General features: G+C 41.5%; 1 protein-coding gene across 1 annotated transcript; it reads left to right on the top strand.

The window, feature by feature from the left end:
* Nucleotides 1-432: 432 nt before the first annotated feature.
* LOC137272318 (sodium/glucose cotransporter 4-like) lies at nucleotides 433-21,820 on the top strand. Its single transcript, XM_067804685.1, has 16 exons — nucleotides 433-621; nucleotides 1,433-1,569; nucleotides 3,010-3,081; nucleotides 3,386-3,490; nucleotides 4,217-4,276; nucleotides 4,718-4,822; nucleotides 8,805-8,910; nucleotides 9,457-9,537; nucleotides 10,230-10,444; nucleotides 11,424-11,559; nucleotides 12,477-12,584; nucleotides 13,189-13,339; nucleotides 17,561-17,729; nucleotides 18,245-18,457; nucleotides 19,202-19,304; nucleotides 20,377-21,820. The coding sequence occupies exons 2-16, from the start codon at nucleotides 1,462-1,464 to the stop codon at nucleotides 20,574-20,576; spliced, it is 1,932 nt and encodes a 643-aa protein (XP_067660786.1). The 5' UTR covers nucleotides 433-621; nucleotides 1,433-1,461; the 3' UTR covers nucleotides 20,577-21,820.
* Nucleotides 21,821-22,154: the final 334 nt, after the last annotated feature.

Below are 22,154 nucleotides of genomic sequence, written 5' to 3'. Positions count from 1 at the left end.
TGTAAGATAGGCACACACAACCACCAGGCACGCGCACGCACCTGTGTGCACGTCGCCATGTAAGTGTAATATACTTGAAATCTACGTTACATACCAATACATCGCCGCTCTTTTACAAGAATTGGTATATGCTATGGAGCATGTAGGATTAAAACACATTGTGCTTTCAGAATTATTCTAGCAATATTACCAACGGTGTCCTCAAACAATCCTGAACCCTCTGATAGACTACAGAGGAACCTGTCAAAACCGGCATCTGTCCATTCCGGCAAGTTGTAATCACCGGTATACAATCTCAGTCCTATTTGTGGATTTTACATTATCATCAGCTCTCCAATCCGGCACGTTGTCTCAAATGGATTATTTCTTCAGTCCCTTTCAGTGCCGGTTTAGACAGCTTCCACAGTATACACTTACTTTCAGGGATACGGTATATGCCTCACCACGCTCCTTCACCTGAGAGCTATGACAACCTGGCCAGGTCAGGAATGTGAAGTCCGTCTATTCTGTGGTGCAAGTATATATGAAGATGATAGAATTTCACCATATATAACTTAGAGTATGAACTAGACTTGTTTTCCAGCAGGGAGATTTGTGTTAGCTGCAGTTGCTGCCACGACTGTAAGTATGACACCGAACAGTTAATCCATCATCGTTGTTGTTTCGTTGTTGTGGCGGTGATTTGGTGCATGTATGTTTATAATAAGATAGCATGATCAAGATGATTTAATGAGCTATGATGAAGCTTTACACACTCAACACTTTGCTGATATATAGTTATAGCTGGAGAGTTACGTAATACACTAGATAATTCACCGTTATTATTCACTTCACTTCACTTATAAACAAGGCTAATTTGGAAAACTTATGAAGACCGCGTTACTACGCAAACAAGCCGTTTTTTCTTGAATACACCTACTTTTTACATATCTACATTCATAGGTCACCTACATCGTATCCTGTTTTATAATTACTATTTATCAACGCAACACTTAAGACGCTACGATCTCTTTGTGGAGTTGAAATCTGACGGGATTCAGCAACAGGCCGTACACAGGCACCCAATACAGCTATATTTGTCAACTTATGCATTATTTCATAAATATCATTATCAAAACTGTAAAAAAAAGAGTTACCGAAGTTTCAAAAATATATTGAATCTATGAAGTATAACCAATATTACTTATAGTGTATGAGTAACCCTACTGTCTCAAAACATAATCAGGCGAGTGACTGGATCGAATCTGGTTGATAGCATGAGCACATCGTTGTTCCAGGATGCACGGGCGGTCTGGATCAACGATACTAGAAATCGACTCCCGGAACTGTGTACTGTGTGCTCATTGGAATGTTAATTCTGACACAGCATTGTAGATGTATCTAATCGGATCACAGTGTGTGTTGTTCATGCTACATTCTCGGTTAACTTCAGGCTTTTTAAAAAAGACGACATATTTCATCATGACGGAGCCCGTGTGTCAAAGCATCAGCTCGACTACCTCGTTACACTGGGGGGACATCCTCACTATAGCGCTGTACTTTGCTGTGGTTCTCGCCGTTGGAATATGGGTGAGGTTTACACAACTATATACGTTTATACTGTATCATTACATAAAATAGCAACACGACATGGGTGTAAATACCTGTATGTACACATTTGTAATCTCAAACAACTCTGACCTCCGACTTTTCCTCGGTGAATAAGTCACATTTCATGGAAGTTGAAGACAGGTGACCTGCCTTAATTTGAGTACTTCAACGACTGCCACACATTCATTTGTGAAATTCGAGTCTGTCGAGCACCTATTAACAGATTATAGACATACAGACTAAGATACAGACTATGGCGGCTTTATTTGGTACTCTGTAATGGGGCTGTACGATATTACGCTTTTCAAGCTATACGTATTGCAATATATTTATTGAGAACCGATGTATTAGATGGTCAGTGAGCGAGTATTGCTTTACGCGCACCAGCAAGTTCAGAGCTATTCGCGACCACTTGGTGCTTAAGCTTGCTGAGCCGATTTATGCATGCCACAGTGTCACAGCCGCGCATATACAGGTCTACCATACAAACGGTGAACAAATCATTAAAACTGAACTCATATACAACAAAAGGTAACAAAAAACACCCAAACTACAACAATATCCTCTAAAACCGAAACAAACGTTCTCTAATGGAAAACTAATCTTTTGAAATGGAAACAAAACTCTCGTATCAGCTACAAGAGCGCCCGAGAACGATCGCCGAGTCTACAAAACGACAATCATAGCATCCCAAAAGGGCATTTACAGCATCCCAAAACTGCAGTCATAGCATCCCAAAACTGCAGTCACAGCATCCCAAAACTGCAGTCACAGCATCCCAAAACGGCAGTCATAGCATCCCAAAACTGCAGTCACAGCATCCCAAAATGGCAGTCATAGCATCCCAAAACGGCAGTCACAGCATCCCAAAACTGCAGTCACAGCATCCCAAAACGGCAGTCACAGCATCCCAAAACGGCAGTCACAGCATCCCAAAACTGCAGTCATAGCATCCCAAAACTGCAGTCATAGCATCCCAAAACTGCAGTCACAGCATCCCAAAACTGCAGTCACAGCATCCCAAAACTGCAGTCATAGCATCCCAAAACTGCAGTCACAGCATCCCAAAACTGCAGTCACAGCATCCCAAAACGGCAGTCATAGCATCCCAAAACTGCAGTCATAGCATCCGAAAAGGAGGCATAAACATCGTCACAGATGGCGGCGAGGGGAGACGAACAAGCTTTGGTTGCTTTTCGTCGCTATAATTTTGAAAATCTGATATCGGGGATTTAATGCATCAACCCCCTATTGTAGTTGATAGGCCTGGTAGGCCTGATATAGATGCTTATAATATCAATCATTGGATTGTTTATTCCTGACTCATATATTTCAGTCCATCGTCCTCAGGATTATTATCAAGTAAGGCGTTTCGCAGCAAACAAACAAAAACACGCAATGACAACATGTACTTTTCAGGCAACAGTGAGAGCCAGCAAGACCAGTGCCACTGGGTACTTCCTGGCGGGAAAGAGCATGACATTTCTTCCGGTAAGACAGACGGCATATGTTGAAAATAAAAGTTCTTACAAAAAAAAAAAACTCAACAAATATGCTGTTATTTTCAAGTTCGGCGCAAACTTTTGATCTTTTTCATATATTTTAGTTCGTTAAAGTTCTGTGTATATCCGAACAGCACAGCGAGTTTCAATAAATCGTGTGCACAACATATACTGAGGGAAAAAAGTAAGGGATCACATGAAGGCACAAGTATTCCTTTATTTTTTTCCAAGGCTGATGATCAGAAGAAATTCTAAAATTCACTGTTGACGATTTTGATTATCCCATATTTCAGATTGGAGCGTCCATATTTGCCAGCAATATCGGGGCACCTATATTCGTGGGCTTGTCTGGAACTGCAGCTGCTTCCGGAGTGGGCGGAATGATCTTTGAGTGGCATGTAATAATCTGTGTATATCTACAGCGTTATAGACATGTACAGACTCAGGATCCGCTTGTCGTGGTTGCAAGCACAGATTATCTTGATTATGCCCCTTGCTTTGTCAGCAGTCGCTGTCTTGGCCATCGTCTCTTACTGACGACGTTGTCGTTCTTCAAGATATCAACCACTCGTTTGGCCAGTATCACAATATAGTAACGTGTGATACTTAACTATTACAAGTCCGCGTTGTAATCGACCTTTACCAACCCTTGCTTGTCACAGGAGACGACTAAAGTGACCAGATCGTCAGATTCAGTTGTCTAGATCGATGCTCATGTTGTTGATCACTGGATTGTCTGGCTGAATTATTTACAGACCGCTGCCATATAGCTGGAATATGTTGAGTGCGGCATAAACAACAAACACACAAATTAAATCAAATTCCGTTTCCTCCAGACGTACGAAAGTTAATTTGGTATTTATTTTGTATACCATCAAAACGACATCAAGGATATTTCAATTATTCTACTTTTGCATTTCTTTTTGTGTAAAGTATATTACTCCACTTCTAGAAGGCTATTATACTACTCACCTTATGATACAGATATCGATCTTTTACATTTCTTGCGACAACTGTACCAGTATAGCAAGAAACAGCGTGTAAATAAAATACAAAGTTGTCATAGAAACATTAAACTCTGTATTATATGCATCTCTAAATATTTCTTGATCGTTTCTCTTTAGGCTATTCCGTTCATTCTGATGCTGTCGTGGGTGTTTGTGCCGGTGTTCACTGCCTCGGGGGTAAGTTCTTATTGCTGCAAGCAAGAAGCGTTCTTTCAGGTACACCTAAACTGCGTTACATCGATACCATTCACAACGAGAGGGTCCGTATTAACCAATCTATGTTATTGAAGAATCTACTTTCTGCCATTCTGGGACTAAAGGTTCACCCGATTATGACAGTCACATATGTGTTCATGAACCTTGCTTAATGAAAGCAGTAATTTTGACGTTAAACCTCACCTCACCTCACCTTACTTCACCTCACCTCTGTACTAATTCCGAAACTACCTCAGTTCCATTTTAATACTAATCGTCAACACACGCATATTATGCAAGTATTACCACCATACCCGTGTTATATCTTACCTGTTTATAGGTGTTTACTATGTCAACACACGTATATTATGCAAGTTTCATCACCACACCTGTGTGATATTTTTTTATTTTACCTTTTTGTAGGTGTTTACTATGCCCGAATACCTGAAGAAGCGATACGGCAGATCGAGGCTGAGAGTGTACCTGTCTGTGTTGTCCGTGGTGCTCTACATTATCACCAAGATATCGGTATGGCTCACGAATATATGGAAACCTATATAGTGTATAATATACGTGAATATACACGTGTGTGTGTGTGTGTGTGTGTGTGTGTGTGTGTGTGTGTGTGTATGTGTGTCCCGGTGTGTTTGCGTGCAAGTCTGTGTTCAGCTGGATCAACCACTCCCGATCAGCACCCCACAACGGTGGCAGAATAGCTACACTGCCTTCTATTTCTAGAACACTGATCAATTCATTTGATATGGCCATGACATTCTACTACTGAAGACGTATACCTGTTCTCTATGTCTGTAGGTAGAGATGTATACCTGTACTGTATGTCTGTAGGTAGAGATGTATACCTGTACTGTATGTCTGTAGGTAGAGATGTATACCTGTACTGTATGTCTGTAGGTAGAGATGTATACCTGTACTGTATGTCTGTAGGTAAAGATGTATACCTGTACTGTATGTCTGTAGGTAAAGATGTATATCTGACATGTATGTCTGTAGGTAGAGATGTATACCTGTTCTCTATGTCTGTAGGTAGAGATGTATACCTGTACTGTATGTCTGTAGGTAGAGATGTATACCTGTACTGTATGTCTGTAGGTAGAGATGTATACCTGTACTGTATGTCTGTAGGTAGAGATGTATACCTGTACTGTATGTCTGTAGGTAGGGATGTATACCTGTACTGTATGTATGTAGGTAGAGATGTATACCTGTACTGTATGTCTGTAGGTAGAGATGTATACCTGTACTGTATGTCTGTAGGTAGAGACGTATACCTGTACTGTATGTCTGTAGGTAAAGATGTATACCTGTACTGTATGTCTGTAGGTAAAGATGTATATCTGACATGTATGTCTGTAGGTAGAGATGTATACCTGTTCTCTATGTCTGTAGGTAGAGATGTATATCTGGCATGTATGTCTGCCGGTAGAGATGTATACCTGTACAGTATGTCTGTAGGTGGAGATGTATATCTGGCATGTATGTCTGCAGGTAGAGATGTATACCTGTACAGTATGTCTGTAGGTGGAGATGTATATCTGGCATGTATGTCTGCCGGTAGAAATGTATACCTGTACTGTATCTCTGTAGGTAGAAATGTATACCTGTACTGTATGTCTGCAGGTAGAGATGTATATCTGACCTGTATGTCTGTAGGTAGAAATATATACCTGTAGTGTATGTCTGTAGGTGGAGATGTGCACCTGTTCTGTATGTCTGCAGGTAGAGATGTATACCTGTTCTCTATGTCTGTAGGTAGAGATATATACCTGTTCTCTATGTCTGTAGGTAGAAATATATACCTGTAGTGTATGTCTGTAGGTAGAGATGTATAGCTGTTCTGTATGTCTGTAGGTAGAGATGTATACCTGTTCTCTATGTCTGTAGGTAGAGATGTATATCTGGCATGTATGTCTGCCGGTAGAGATGTATACCTGTACAGTATGTCTGTAGGTGGAGATGTATATCTGGCATGTATGTCTGCAGGTAGAGATGTATACCTGTACAGTATGTCTGTAGGTGGAGATGTATATCTGGCATGTATGTCTGCAGGTAGAAATGTATACCTGTACTGTATCTCTGTAGGTAGAAATGTATACCTGTACTGTATGTCTGCAGGTAGAGATGTATATCTGACCTGTATGTCTGTAGGTAGAGATATATACCTGTAGTGTATGTCTGTAGGTGGAGATGTGCACCTGTTCTCTATGTCTGTAGGTAGAGATATATACCTGTTCTCTATGTCTGTAGGTAGAAATATATACCTGTAGTGTATGTCTGTAGGTAGAGATGTATAGCTGTTCTGTATGTCTGTAGGTAGAGATGTACACCTGTTCTCTATGTCTGTAGGTGGAGATGTATACCTGTTCTGTATGTCTGCAGGTAGAGACGTATATCTGTACTGTATGTCTGTAGGTAGAGATGTACACCTGTTCTCTATGTCTGTAGGTGGAGATGTATACCTGTTCTGTATGTCTGCAGGTAGAGACGTATATCTGTACTGTATGTCTGTAGGTAGAGATGTATACCTGTACTGTATGTCTGTAGGTAGAGATGTATACCTGTACTGTATGTCTGTAGGTAGAGATGTATACCTGTACTGTATGTCTGTAGGTAGAGACGTATACCTGTACTGTATGTCTGTAGGTAAAGATGTATACCTGTACTGTATGTCTGTAGGTAAAGATGTATATCTGACATGTATGTCTGTAGGTAGAGATGTATACCTGTTCTCTATGTCTGTAGGTAGAGATGTATATCTGGCATGTATGTCTGCCGGTAGAGATGTATACCTGTACAGTATGTCTGTAGGTGGAGATGTATATCTGGCATGTATGTCTGCCGGTAGAGATGTATACCTGTACAGTATGTCTGTAGGTGGAGATGTATATCTGGCATGTATGTCTGCCGGTAGAAATGTATACCTGTACTGTATCTCTGTAGGTAGAAATGTATACCTGTACTGTATGTCTGCAGGTAGAGATGTATATCTGACCTGTATGTCTGTAGGTAGAAATATATACCTGTAGTGTATGTCTGTAGGTGGAGATGTGCACCTGTTCTGTATGTCTGCAGGTAGAGATGTATACCTGTTCTCTATGTCTGTAGGTAGAGATATATACCTGTTCTCTATGTCTGTAGGTAGAAATATATACCTGTAGTGTATGTCTGTAGGTAGAGATGTATAGCTGTTCTGTATGTCTGTAGGTAGAGATGTATACCTGTTCTCTATGTCTGTAGGTAGAGATGTATATCTGGCATGTATGTCTGCCGGTAGAGATGTATACCTGTACAGTATGTCTGTAGGTGGAGATGTATATCTGGCATGTATGTCTGCAGGTAGAGATGTATACCTGTACAGTATGTCTGTAGGTGGAGATGTATATCTGGCATGTATGTCTGCAGGTAGAAATGTATACCTGTACTGTATCTCTGTAGGTAGAAATGTATACCTGTACTGTATGTCTGCAGGTAGAGATGTATATCTGACCTGTATGTCTGTAGGTAGAGATATATACCTGTAGTGTATGTCTGTAGGTGGAGATGTGCACCTGTTCTCTATGTCTGTAGGTAGAGATATATACCTGTTCTCTATGTCTGTAGGTAGAAATATATACCTGTAGTGTATGTCTGTAGGTAGAGATGTATAGCTGTTCTGTATGTCTGTAGGTAGAGATGTACACCTGTTCTCTATGTCTGTAGGTGGAGATGTATACCTGTTCTGTATGTCTGCAGGTAGAGACGTATATCTGTACTGTATATCTGTTGGTAGAGATGTATACCTTCACTGTATGTCTGTAGGTAGATAGATAGATAGATTGGATATTTATATAGCGCACATATCCACGCACTAGTGCATGCTCAAGGCGCCGGTATTTTTCCCTCGATCACTGGATGTCAATCTCAACAGCACATCGTATTTCAATCTCAACTCCCTGGGGAGTATACAACTCTTGCTGCCACTAGGCGCACCGAGTGTATTGTGGCTCTCTCATCCTAACGAGGTACCCAATTGACAGCTCGGTGGACTAGGACACATAGTCACAGCACTTTGTCCAAGTTTACTGCACGTTGCTGTACCCGCAACTAGGTGTATGCACGTGTTCATGTGGCCTCCATCTGGTCATATACCAACGGATTCGTGGGTGCACAGGGTTGTGTACTGTACACTAGGGGTTGTGACAACACTGAAAGAGTCTGCACACAAAGTTGACTCCACGGTTTTTACTGAAAGAGTCTGCACACAAAGTTGACTCCACGGCTTTTACACCCGGTCACAGGTGGGCTCGATCCCGAAACCTCAACCTCGCTGGATCACTAGCCTGGCGCCCTAGCCAGCTCGCCCACCATGCCCCAGCTAGAGATATACATGTATACCTGTACTGTATGTCAGTAGGTGGAGATGTATACCTGTTCTGTATGTCTGCAGGTAGAGATATATACCTGTACAGTATGTCTGTAGGTGAAGATGTATACCTGTACTGTATGTCTGTAGGTGGAGATGTATGCTGGTGCAGTGTTTGTTCAGCTCCTGCTGGGTTGGAGCATGTACGCCTCTGGGATTCTCCTGTTGGTCTTCTCTGCAGCTTTCACAATGACAGGTAAACTGAATAACTGACCTGACGCTAACATACAACGGGGACACACGAGTTTGTTCTAACGTAGCCGTAATGACAAATTAGTATAGGCGTTCACCAAATATGTTTATCATTAGAGTTCTTTGTTATTTTTTCAATTTTCTTGATCTCTTGTACCCATGGCGACAATAAGATAATTTGTTCAGTTTGCGGTTGTTACTGATGTTTCTGATATTAATTTGCAAACTCTGATAGGTTGCAATCACATAGCCTCACCTCTGAAAACGTATTTTGTTTATGTTTTATTCAACAGAACACATATGTTAATCTTGAACAAGAGATACTTATTTCAATACACATTAAAAACCTTAAGTATGTTCTTATTACCTGGAGCTACGGATACTTGGTGTTTTATTGTTCCTGGGTCCACTGATCCTCGAATATCATGTTTCCCCTGTAAGAACGACATTTTTGCATGTATTTCATCGCTGATTATTCAAATCTTAACAATGTTGATGTAAATGACAATAAACCTCACTCACTCACCGAGTAAGACTGTTTGTGGCTCAGGTGGACTGACAGCTGTGATGTTCACGGACACCCTACAGACCATCGTGTTGACAGGAGGTGCCCTCGTCCTGTTGTTTAGAGGTAGGTCACTGGGTTGATGACGTTGTGGGTTGTTGTGTAATGGCAGGTGATGTCGGCGTTTGTTTGTTTGTTTGTTTTAACGCCGTGTTAAGCAGCATTCCAGCTATAAGGTGCTAGTCTGTAAATAATCGAGTCTGGACCAGACAATCCAGTGATCAATATTATAATCGTCAGATGGGGCAAGTATGGATGACAACTTCTTTAATTCTAGAGCACGACGTTCGATACGGGTTCTTGTATCGATTTCAAGTATATGAAAGAACCTGTATCGAAACGTCGTGCTCGAATGAAAGAAGTTGTCATTCGTGTATACTTGTTTTATCTTGCTTCTAAAAGAAATCATAATCGTCGATCTGAACAATAGGAACACAAAATTATGTGTCAACCGAGTCGGCGAGCCTGACCATCCAATTCCGACTCAAACTTTTCCAACTTATTATTGGTATTGGGTTTTTCATTTATCTCCCCGACCCGTGAAAGTCCGGGGTAGATAGGCCTTCGGCAACCCATGTAAGAGGTAAGTCTGCTTGTCGTAAGAGGCGACTAACGGGGTCGGATGCCTATATTGTTGATCACTGGATTGTCTGGTCCAGACTCGAGTATTTACAGACCGCCGCCATATAGCTGGAATAGTGCGGTGTAAAACTCTACTCTCAACCCATCTATCTCCACAACTTACTCTTCTGTTGAAGGTATCTCGGAGATAGGAGGCTACGACAAACTGGAGACAAAGTTCCTGCGAGCAATGCCAAACACTACCATATATGGCAACACAACGTGCGGCATCCCCCGGGCCGACTCCTTCAGCCTGCTCCGGGATCCTCACCCCCTCAAGTCCGACTACCCCTGGCCAGGAACCATGATTTTCAATATCCCCAGCGACATCTGGTTCTGGTGTTCGGATCAGGTACAAATACACGCGACACAGAACCATTTCCATATTCCAAAACAAATACCTGCCAAGAGGGGCAGTCTAGTGGGTAAAGCGTTCGCTCGAAGTAAACTACATTGATCGAACCTAAAATGGAATCCAGGTTGGAATTGGTATTGCTTTTCCCTTCCGTCATGTGGCTGGAATATTGCTACAAAGCGACATCAATCCATAGTTATTCATTTTCTTCAATCATCTTTAATTGTAAATGTACTTGGGATGGGGTAACCTAATTGCGAGAGCTTTTGCTCGTCACACCAAAGATCAAGGTTCGATTTCTCACAATTAGAAGCTCATTGCTCTACTGCTTAAATTGAGTATTGCTAAAAGCGGCATAAAAACCATACTCAATCGTATGTATTCCTAACACATTATTCATTCTCAGTTGGCACGCTAATTAAATCATGACGAAGTTGTAGGAACGGGTGATTAAGAATCCAAAGAAAATGTTTCTTTTGGAGAAACGTTTTGTTTTTCGTTAAAAAAACGATGAACATCTTCTGAATGTGAATATGGCAAACACTATATTTGTTTTTAAAATTCGAGTTCTATCTTTTAATAATGTTGTGTATTTCCATTACGGATCCTGGAATACGGGTCTCTGAATAGTGATGCATGTATATATTTCCACTGCAGATCCTTGACTACGGGTCTCTGAATAATGATGCATGTATATATTTCCACTGCAGATCCTTGACTACGGGTCTCTGAATAATGATGCATGTATATATTTCCACTGCAGATCCTTGACTACGGATCTCTGAATAATGATACATGTATATATTCCACTGCAGATCCTTGACTACGGATCTCTGAATAATGATACATGTGTATATTCCACTGCAGATCATTGACTACGGGTCTCTGTGAATAGTGATGCATTTTTTTGCATTGCGGATCCTTGAACATAGGTCTCTGAATAGTGTTGCATGTTATATTGCACGCTCCATTGCAGATCATGGTACAACGATCTCTAGCTGCTAAGAATCTGTCTCATGCTAAGGGCGGGTCTATATTGGCGGGGTACCTGAAGATCCTTCCCTTCTGGCTATTCATGGTACCAGGAATGGTTGCCAGGATTCTCTACCCAGGTACTTCGGAATCTCAAACGCGCACACCTTCCTCATCGGTCTAAACGTAACAAAAGACAATAGTAATAAAAGGATTATTTCCTTAGTACCTTGTTGGTATGTCCAAAAAGAGCCATCAGAACCGCGAGATGAGGTGAGATAAGACCTTTTTCTAAGTTAAGATTTTCGCACATATACATGCGTGTGCGTCTGCAGTACCCGGTATTCATATCGGTATATTGTAATGTCTGTCAACTGAGATGCTGTAGTTTTAACGGTGGGTATTGCAAAGAATTTTCATATTCCGATTTATTTCGATTCGAAAGCATATATTGCGATATTTATTGCAATATACTGCAAAAAGAGTTATTAACAAAACAATACTTAAAACAGAGTTAGTACTTGTTTTTTAAAACAAAATGACATCATCACTATGTTTGTTATAGCTGTAACAGGAACATTTAATCTCCGCTCCCCTCCCCCCGCCCCATCCCCCACCGAAAAAAAAGCTCTGAAATTTTAGACAGCAACTTGACCCATATCCAAAACATTGCGAAACACGAACAAAAGTGAAGAGCACGACTTCAAACCGATTAACTTGGCAGTGTGAAGAACGGAAATATCCGAAGACTCCTGAGTGTTACGAAGCTTTCCGAATGCATGTCAAATTTTCGGTCAGCGTATCGAAATAGGTATCGTTTTCATGTCTGAACCGGTAAATACCAGTAAATACCGGTAAATACCGGTACACTGGTCATATTGCGCAGCCCTAGTAGTTTGATACTTCAATACAAACCGACCAGTCCTTGTTCTTACCTCTTCACGTCCAGTTCCAGGCAGGACGACAAAAAGTACCATCTGTTGACATCTTTACTATTTCGCACTATTCCATTAAAGGTTGTTCACTGCACGAAAGTTTATAAGCCATGTCGTTGCAGATGAAGTCGCATGCGCAGATCCAGAGGTATGCAAGTGTATCTGTGAAAATCCAAGCGGATGCTCTAACATTGCCTATCCATTACTCGTCCTCAGAATCCTCGGCCCAGGTAATCCCTCTAACACCATCATCAGTTGCAACAGTCTCCAGGTAGTGGTTGTTATGCTTGACTACATTGTCTGATAACGATACGGGATAAGGGACAGGAGAAATCCTTGTTGTCAGAGCAGGATTTTTCCAGGAGTAATGCACGCCAAACACAGACCATTAATTCTGGTAGGGGCTGTTCTTGGAGATTTTGTTTCTGTCAGTCTTTTAACACACAATTTTTATCTGAAAGGAGAGGAACTAGCACAGACTCACTTATTCGGACCATCCTTGATATCCAGTGAACAATAATGTCATTATAACCAAAACAATGGTTACTGTTCTCACAAATGTCCTGACCTAATGTCTGCAGCCCTGTTGACGGATGGGTTTCTGGTATATCGGCCTGTGCTTCCCGACATGAGTGAGTTTGGGATGGTCACATACGAAGACTCGCCACCGGAATACTTCTTTCGAAATAAGTTTCTTGAATATGGCGAATTAACACGAGAAGTTAAGTTGGGGAAATCTTTACCGTGTCCGCACAAATTCCCGGTTAAAAACATGGCTATTTCATGCTCGGGTGTTCTTGAATCACTGTAAGTCCAGTTCCTTCACTGATTCAGGTCTGAGAGGTCTGATGCTGGCTGCCCTGTTCGCCGCAGTGATGAGTACACTGACATCAGTGTTCAACTCCGCCAGCAGTATCTTCACCATGGATCTGTGGAGGCGGTACAGGAAACACGCCAAGGAGTTCGAGTTGCTCGTTGTTGGGAGGTGCGTTGTCACAGAAGTGATCCGTGTCATAACGGTTAATGTCATGGGTGTGTAAGCATGTGAGGCTGTGTTGGGTATGTAGGCATTTGAGACTGTGTGTTGGGTGTGTAGGCATGTGAAACTGTGTGTTGAGTGTGTAGGCATGTGAGACTGTGTTGAGTGTGTAAGCATGTGAGACTGTGTGTTGGGTGTGAATTCATGTGAGATTGTGTTGGGTATGTAGGCATGTGAGACTGTGTGTTGGGTATGTAGGCATATGAGGCTGTGTTGGGTATGTAGGCATGTGAGACTGTGTTGGATGTGTAGGCATGTGAGGCTGTGTTGGGTGTGTAGGCATTTGAGACTGTGTGTTGGGTGCGTAGTCATGTGAGACTGTGTTGGGTGTGTAGGCATTTGAGACTGTGTGTTGGGTATGTAGGCATATGAGGCTGTGTTGGGCATGTAGGCATGTGAGACTGTGTTGGATGTGTAGGCATGTGAGGCTGTGCTGGGTGTGTAGGCATTTGAGACTGTGTGTTGGGTGCGTAGTCATGTGAGACTGTGTTGGGTGTGTAGGCATTTGAGACTGTGTTTGGTGTGTAGGCATATGAGACTGTGTTGGGTGTGTAAGCATTTGAGACTGTGTGTTGGGTGTGTAGGCATGTGAGACTGTGTTGGGTGTGTAAGCATGTGAGACTGTGTTGAGTATATATAGTTCACATGATAATACATTAATGATAGTACATTATTGTGTACACTTCACCACGGAATATATAACGGCAGTTTTTGAATAATAGCTAAAATTTTCACCGCAGCAAATGAAAGATACGGAAGCGTAGAAGGGTCACTGTGAAAAGTTGTTTTTTAGTCTTATTATCGCTTATGTAGGAAATACTGTCTCCTAAGTAGGACTTACTATCTCCCATGTAGTACTTAGCATCTCCTACGTAGTGCCTACTATGTCCTGTTGGAGATGATCGATATATGTTTATATACATTACTCTGAAATGGTCGACTTAAATCCCCAGACAGGCAAACAATCTCCTGTTTCACTGTTTTAGTCACTGTTAGAATCTACAGTCAATGTGTTTCATTCACTTTTAGAGTCTACAGTTATGTGTTATATTTACCATTATAGTCTACCATCATGTGTTTCATATACTATAAGAGTCTACTGTTTACTTCACCATTAGACTCAACTAATTGTTGCACATTACTGTCATGTGTTGGACCGACTGTTGAACGTTGCTGCCTCGAGTTCAGTTTGCTCTATTGTAACGCGTTGCAATTCACTGTTATATGTTGCACTTCGTTACCCTTTACTGTTATATGTTGCGCTTCGTTACCCTTTACTGTTATATGTTACACTTCGTTACCCTTTACTGTTTTGTGTTGGATATTTCAGAGGACGTTGCATATGAATCACAATCTGCGTGCACAGACGTGTCTTAGACCGGGTGGCAATCTACGCGTACTTATTCCTATACAAACAACTATAATGACAAGCGTTTGCCTTGTTGAATTTCGTATTGTTTACGCCGCACTCAACACGATTCCAGTCCAACCTAGTCCCATCTCAAGACAAAGCTCTCACTCTCTCTCCCTCTCTCACTCACTCACTCTCTCTCTCATAATCCGAACCATAATAAACATGCTTTAAGAACTACGTAGTAGATACTACGTACTACGTAGGAGATATTAAGGACTGCATATATAGTAAGTCTTACGTAGGAGATACTAAGTCTTACGTAGGAGATACTAAGTCTTACGTAGGAGATACTAAGTACTAGGTGGGAGATATTAAGTCCTACTTAGCAGATACCAAGTCCTACGTAGGAGATAGTAAGTGTTAGTATTAATATCTCCTAAGTAAGAGATACTATCTCCTACGTAGGAGACATTAAGTCCTACAAAGTAGATACTAAGTGTTACGTAGGAGACAATGAGACTGAAAAAAATAATTCACTGTGGCCCTACAACGCTTCCGTAGAAAGACGATATGTGGGTAAACAAGTCTGTATGTAAATGTGCAGTTATCGTCTGAAGGCCTCATCTGGGCGACCAATATCAATGTAAATGTTCAACGGGACACATGAAAGACGACAGATTGTAATATGTATATCGTTACAAGTTAATACAAATGTTAATCTTTGGTGACGGGAGACGTCATAATTATCCTCTCTCTGTACGATTCGTCCGTATTTACACAAAATACATGTATATTCCGCACATAAAAGCTGACGTACGCTCGATTACCATCAGGCGCGACAGGTGATCGTGATCCGACTGCGACCCGAGTCATAGCACGACGAACATTCGAGTGCGGTCGCTGATCTGATTTTAGAACAGCTGATGTCATCATTGTTTTATAGTGATCAGTGTTATATGAAAATCAATTTCTCTTCAAGACATTCTTTATCTGGTTCGGTGTCTTTTAGCTTGATAACGCTGAAAGAATCTACATCTACATATTTTCTCTGAAAGCATGTCTGAGCCAATGTTCCTAGAGTGTGGTGTACCCCGGGGCTCAGTCCTTGGGCCACTTTCTTTTGTGTTACACACAAACTCCTCGGAGAGGGTGATTCACAACTTTGATGTGAATCATCATACATTTGCAGACGACCTCTAGTTGATAGACCCCTTCAAACTAGAGGGTGTACAGATAGTCAGATTAAGAGTGAGTCAGTGCACCAAGGCAGTTAGTTCATGGATGATGACAAACGAGCTGAACGTCAATGAGGACAAGACTGAGGCTATGTTGATTGGCACATCGCAGATATCACAGTAACCAACTCAGATATCCAACGTACATACAGTGTCAAGAACCTAGGAGTTTATCTTGATCCTTGTCTCGCAATGGAGCAACATGTGAAACATCTCTGCCTCAAAAGCCACTCTATCGATAACATCCGCCATCTTGTAACCGCAGATGCAGCTAAAAAGACTCAGACACTTGGTCTCTCCAAGACTGACTATTGCAATAGCGTACTCTAATGATCTTCTCTTCAGACTTAAAAAATTTCAACATGGGCTATCCCGTACCTCCCTGAGGTAATGTCAATATATATGCCCGTCTGTCTTTTCCGCTCCCAGAATTTAGTTCTTCTTTCAAATCCCCAAGTTCGCCTCAAACAGTTTGGCCATAGATCATTCAGATTTGCAGCACCAGTCCTGTGGAACAGTCTTCCTTTTCCAATGAAAATGCTTCGTCCTTTTCAAATCGGGACTCAAAACATTCCTTTCAAAAAGAAATCTACATCCTAACTGTAAAATATTCTGATGGTCTTTTGACGAACTGTTATATTTTCCACATAAACCCTAGTGACTCTATTATATGTAGCGTCCATGTTCTGGATGAACTAAGGCGCACAAGAAATACCCATATATTGTTGTTATTACATTGAAACGTCGGTCAATGCAGTAAACTGTTGTCATCCATAAAAGTTGTGTGTAGCTACCTATTATCATTAATTATGGAATATGCAAAGCGGATTTTGAACTCTGCGTGAAGTAATCTGACAGTGACATCTGCTGCCAATCACCTGTTCAACTGCATGAAAACGAAGGAAAAGTGACGGTTCCGCAACATTTTGACAGACAATTATTCAAGTCTGTACCAAATCACGCCTAACGTATGAACATCACTGTATACTATACATAATGCCACATCTATCCGCTGTTCAAGGAGAAAGAAGAGCTGTTTGGTTTCTTGAGACTTCTTTGTCTACAGGGCTAGAATGATTGAGTTAATATTTAACGTCACATCGGCAGTATTTCAGTCATACCATGACGAGCTACAGGACTAGAAGGGTCTATTGTCACAATAAAAAATTGTCTGGTTATCACAGTCTGTGATAAACTTGCACAAGATGACTTCATCTCCATTTCATCACTCATTTAAGGAACATGTTGAAGTCAGCCTCTAGAACAGCCACTACAGAAGGGGTACCATCAGTTCTCAGACGTTCCTGACCTTGCCTGTGTGAAAACTGTGAACGCGTGTCAAATTTCTTGTTTCACACCCTGCCAATGTTATCGTTAATTTATGACTGTTTTTGTTTTCTCTTCCCCGTGTTTCCTTCTTGACTGACAATTTCAGTGTCAGAATAGACAAACACTTTTCTTCATGCATCAGGGAGAAAAAAACGTTTTATCCCGATGATGCGTTTCTAATGTAGATGAGTACACATCTTACTGCATGGTGTGGTCGTTGGTAGTCACTGAAGACGTCTGTGTCTCCAGAGTGGTGGTTCTTGTCCTGGTGGGTCTGGCAATCGTGTGGATCCCCATCATGCAGGCGGCACAGGGAGACCAGCTGTGGCAATACTGGCAGATGTTGATGTCGGCGGTGGGCCCTCCCTGGGCCATGGTGTTCATCATGGGCTTCTTCTGGAAGAGAACAACAGAACCCGTAAGTAGCTGACGCATTGACTGCGGGCCTTAATGTGTGCGTACATCCGTGTGTGCGTGTGTGACTGACAAGATCGGGTGGTCAGGACCGTTGACTTGGTTTAACACGTCACTGTGTTCCTGTTACAGAGACCGCTGCATCATGATGATGATCACAAGATTGTCTGGTCCACGCGTGATTATTTATAGTGAGTTTGGGTTTACGCCGCTCTTAGCAATATTCCAGCACGCCAGAAACACACTTCACACATTGTACCCATGTAGGGAATCGAACCCGGGTCTTCGATGTGACGAGCCAACGCTGATTACGTACAGACCGCGCCGGCATAAAATCAATTCCGTGGCTTGTACATTTATCATCAGCTCTCCAATCCGGCTCATTGTCTTAAGCGGATTATTTCCTCAGTCCCAATGAGTGCCGGATTAGACAGCCCCCACTGTGTATAGTAAATAGCGGCAAACTTGCCTGGGCGTCTTAAAGCAACATTTTCTCACTCACACATCTTTCCGTTGCAGGCAGCTTTTTATGGCATGTTGGCTGGCCAAGCAGTCGGATTTACGCGTCTCATCTTGGCGTTTGTCTACCCAGCGCCCCCTTGTGGCGAGGAAGACAACCGCATCTACTTCCTGAAGATCCACTTCCTGTACGTGTCTGCAATGGAGACAGCGGTTTCGGGTGCTGTCATGATCGTTCTGAGTCTCATGCCTGCGTCACGCCCCAGATCGAAGGTACATGCTTGTCTTAGCTGCTGCTTCACAATATACTGGTATTTATTGTCAGCCAAGTCCACACAGCATTTTCTAGATTAATTCCACTATTCGATTTTTCAGGCAGGTTCAGTCTGAAATCCAATTTTGATGTCTTCTGATTTCGATTCGAATCGCAATACTGTGTCACATGGATAACAACCCTCTCAAGTTGCCATAATCCGGCATAAAGGAAGACTTAGCATGAAATTTAAATTATAATCTGAAATTAGAAAAGACATGTGATATGGATGGTTCGGAGACTATCATGACATGTGTAAAATGCAATCGATTCTGTGGCTTGTAATTGGTTTTCCAATGTTAATCTTGCCATAGACAACACCGCAAACCATAGGCAACACGTTCTAACGGATTACGAGGAGGTGGGGTGGGGGGTATCCTAGTGGTTGGACGGTGAAGATGGTTTTACACCGCTTTTAGCAATATTCCAGCAATATCACGGCGGATAGCAGAAATGAGCTCCACACATTGCACCCATGTGGGGACTCGACCCCGGATCTTCGGCGTAACGAGCGAACGCTTCAACTACTAAGGCTACCCCACCGCCCCGGTAATACTTCAGACAAATATTCCCATGCTTATCAATGTAAGGGTATACGAATTTCACGGCCATTGCTGACATCATGTGAGATCAAAACATGTTCTATGCATATATGATGTGTCTCTTACAGAGTTGTATTCATCACGGCTTTTATTATGATTTAGTTACATCGAGTCACGTGGTGGACTAGACATGATGTCACACTGCCTGATTTGTCTGATGACGAAGATGAAGCTGACGTCGTTGATGATCCGAACGATGGAAACGGTAACATAATATTGATGTTTCTACCATCGTAACTGACAAACACCATCTTGCCAATTCATTTTTAGACCACTTGAAATGCAGTATTCCCAAAATCAACTATTTTGGGGACTTCTTTTGTGCTTTCGGGTCAGGACAGAAGTACATGTTGTCTGGTATATAGATGCATTGAATGAGACTAATTGACTTAAACACATTTTGTTTCAAACATATTTTATTTTTCAAAAGATAAAGCGATTGGGCACTGGGACCCTTATGGTGGCCTTCTCTCGAACATAATTATATGGATATGTTAAAATGATTATATACCCGTGAAGGTCCGGAATAGAATTGATCTTCATTAACCCGTGCATATCGTAAGAGGCGAGATAACAGGATTGGATGGTCAGGCTCGCTGACTCTGTTGACACATGCCATCATATCCCATTTGTGTGCATCGATGCTCATGCTGTTCATCACTGATTTGTCTATTCCAGACTCGAATATTTACAGACCACCGCCATATAGCTGGAACATGTGTTAAACTTGGTGTGGTCTCCATGACTATAAATGTAGACAGTGTTATACGTTCTACGTCCTGCGGATCATTACGTCTCCCAGCTGTTACAGGATCCGTCAAATCTGAAACAGAACATATTCACTACATTAGTTACTCATGATAATATCCACGCAGAATATTTGATTTATAATTTTCCGATTCCTCAAAATTTTATTACACTTCGAAAAAAAGAATCGGATGGAAAATATTTTTGTCAAATATTCCACACACTACTCATACCAATAACATAAATTTGTAAACGTCCCTGATGTACATCATTGGATGAAATAATTGGAATAGTTTTAAAAACTGCGTAAACCACAACTCAGTCTAACACACATTTGTATGGACAATATCTCTTCTAGGATTCCATACTTTTTTTACATATATAATTTTTATGTACTTTTTAGTAGTCCGTCAGGTTTTATCAGTACCATTAGATTCTGTCCGCTTCTTTGGCTTTGGCACTTTTTCAATGAATTTGTATCCGTATCTAACCCCTATACTTTTCGGACGATATATTGCTTCATGTTTCAGAGGCACCGAAATGGCTGTCCAGACTAGAGGTCTGCTGTGGCCTACAGAAGCGACCAGACAAACTCTCTGAGGAAGAGACAAAGGCCATCCAAGCAAAGCTGACATCCATCAAGGAGAAGCCGAGAACCAGATTATGGCTGGACATAAATGCAGTGATTCTCTTGGGAATAACTGCCTTCATAATTGGTTTCTACCACTAACTCGAATGAAGGCAAGGACTCACGCCTTAACTGAGCGATTGGAGTGTTGGGGGTACTATGTCCGACTCGCCCGATTAGTACTGGCAGACATTGTCTAAGTCAAATTTTGACTTAAGATGCCAACCGACAGTAGACCAATTTTCTTAAAAGATTATTTTTCACATTTAGGCAGAGTACGTCGTTATTTGTTTGTTTATTTGTGTTTTATTCTTGACTATCAGAAACCTGGTGTTAATAAGACGTTCTTATACTAGTATATCTTCTCGTGTCACAGAAGTTCATCACCTAAGCACTTTTGCTAAAAGCTCACAAAAATATTGTGTCAATCTACTATGTGCATATCTTACCTTTATAAACCTTTCATTAAGTTTGACATCTTCGAAACCCATTGAAATCCAACGAATGTCTAAGCCGCGACATAGCTGTTCTCAACAGAAGTGACTTCAGGAAGTGATATCACATAAGTTCGATCACATGATTTGTCTTGCGGTAGCGCATTCGGATATGGGAGTTCACTCGCAGTCATTCTGAATGACACGACATTAACAAACATTTTTCAATATCGTTTTCTTCGCATTGTTGATAATACGAATTAAACAAATGAATTAATTAACTTATTTACAGTGTTGATCGCACGACTAGAGGTTTTCTTCAGGTTCATTGTGACAAAGAACACCAAGACTCAACATGTCGGCGTACAGCACGAACTGAGGTCAAAAAACGTGAATGTGTCCAGTGCTGGCATATTAGATGACTGCATTGTTCCCGGGTCATATCAAGTCATCACTGCCATACAAATGAAAGCAGTCGTATTAATGTCGTTAATCGGTCAACGAGTTGTTTTTTGTCTTCCATGGTCAATAGATAATACTGGATCCCGCTCCGCCGTAATGCATTCACCCGAAATTGATTCTGAAACAGATTCTTTTTCTGCCATGTTTTGCGGCGAAAGCAATTGAAGATTCGGCTGAAGCTTTTCTGGCAGACATATAAGAGGTTATCAAATCATCTGCTTTTTCCATGACATCAGGGGAATATTTCCTGTATTTTTCTCTTTTGAGGGTCTCTCCACCAGTAACAATCCACCGTCCCTTTTGAGGGTCTCTCCGTTGGTAACAGCAGTTAATGTGATCACATGGTCTCTGTAAAAGGAACCCAACGGAATTCCTGTCAACTTCCTGTGGCGTGTTAAACTTTTATTGATGTTTTGCTACTAGTGAAAAATCTGCATCAATGGTTACACATTAAAAGCGAGTTATTTGTTTGTATATAAAATCAGAACACAGCAGAAGTTTTCCCATGTATTAGAGAATAGGGGGCGTTTTGTTAGCTTTCAGGAGGCTACATCAATCAAAGCAAACCTTAACAATTAGTGACATATGATGACCTTCTTAGAAGCATATATACATCAGCTGGTAAATGGTCGCTGTAAAAAGTCAACATTGTCGATACGTGAATTTCCATGATATTTGAATAATGCAGCAGACTGGCTCTGAAATGAAATACGCTGGGCATACATTGATGAAATTACTATTTACCTTACAGTGTGTAACTGGGACAGTCATAAAGTGATCACAC

The sequence above is a fragment of the Haliotis asinina genome, chromosome 2 (genome assembly GCF_037392515.1).
Source record: "Haliotis asinina isolate JCU_RB_2024 chromosome 2, JCU_Hal_asi_v2, whole genome shotgun sequence".
Classification (NCBI taxonomy): domain Eukaryota; kingdom Metazoa; phylum Mollusca; class Gastropoda; order Lepetellida; family Haliotidae; genus Haliotis; species Haliotis asinina.
The sequence above is the reverse complement of the archived record's forward strand: the minus strand, read 5'-3'. Positions and strand labels throughout refer to the sequence as shown.

Bases quoted from the DNA above. Each gene is read 5' to 3' on its own strand.
- LOC137272318 (XM_067804685.1), top strand. From the start codon at position 1,462: ATGACGGAGCCCGTGTGTCAAAGCATCAGCTCGACTACCTCGTTACAC. The intron at 3,491-4,216 runs GTAATAATCTGT...GTTTCTCTTTAG, and splicing joins GAATGATCTTTGAGTGGCAT to GCTATTCCGTTCATTCTGAT. The intron at 8,911-9,456 runs GTAAACTGAATA...TTTGTGGCTCAG, and splicing joins TGCAGCTTTCACAATGACAG to GTGGACTGACAGCTGTGATG.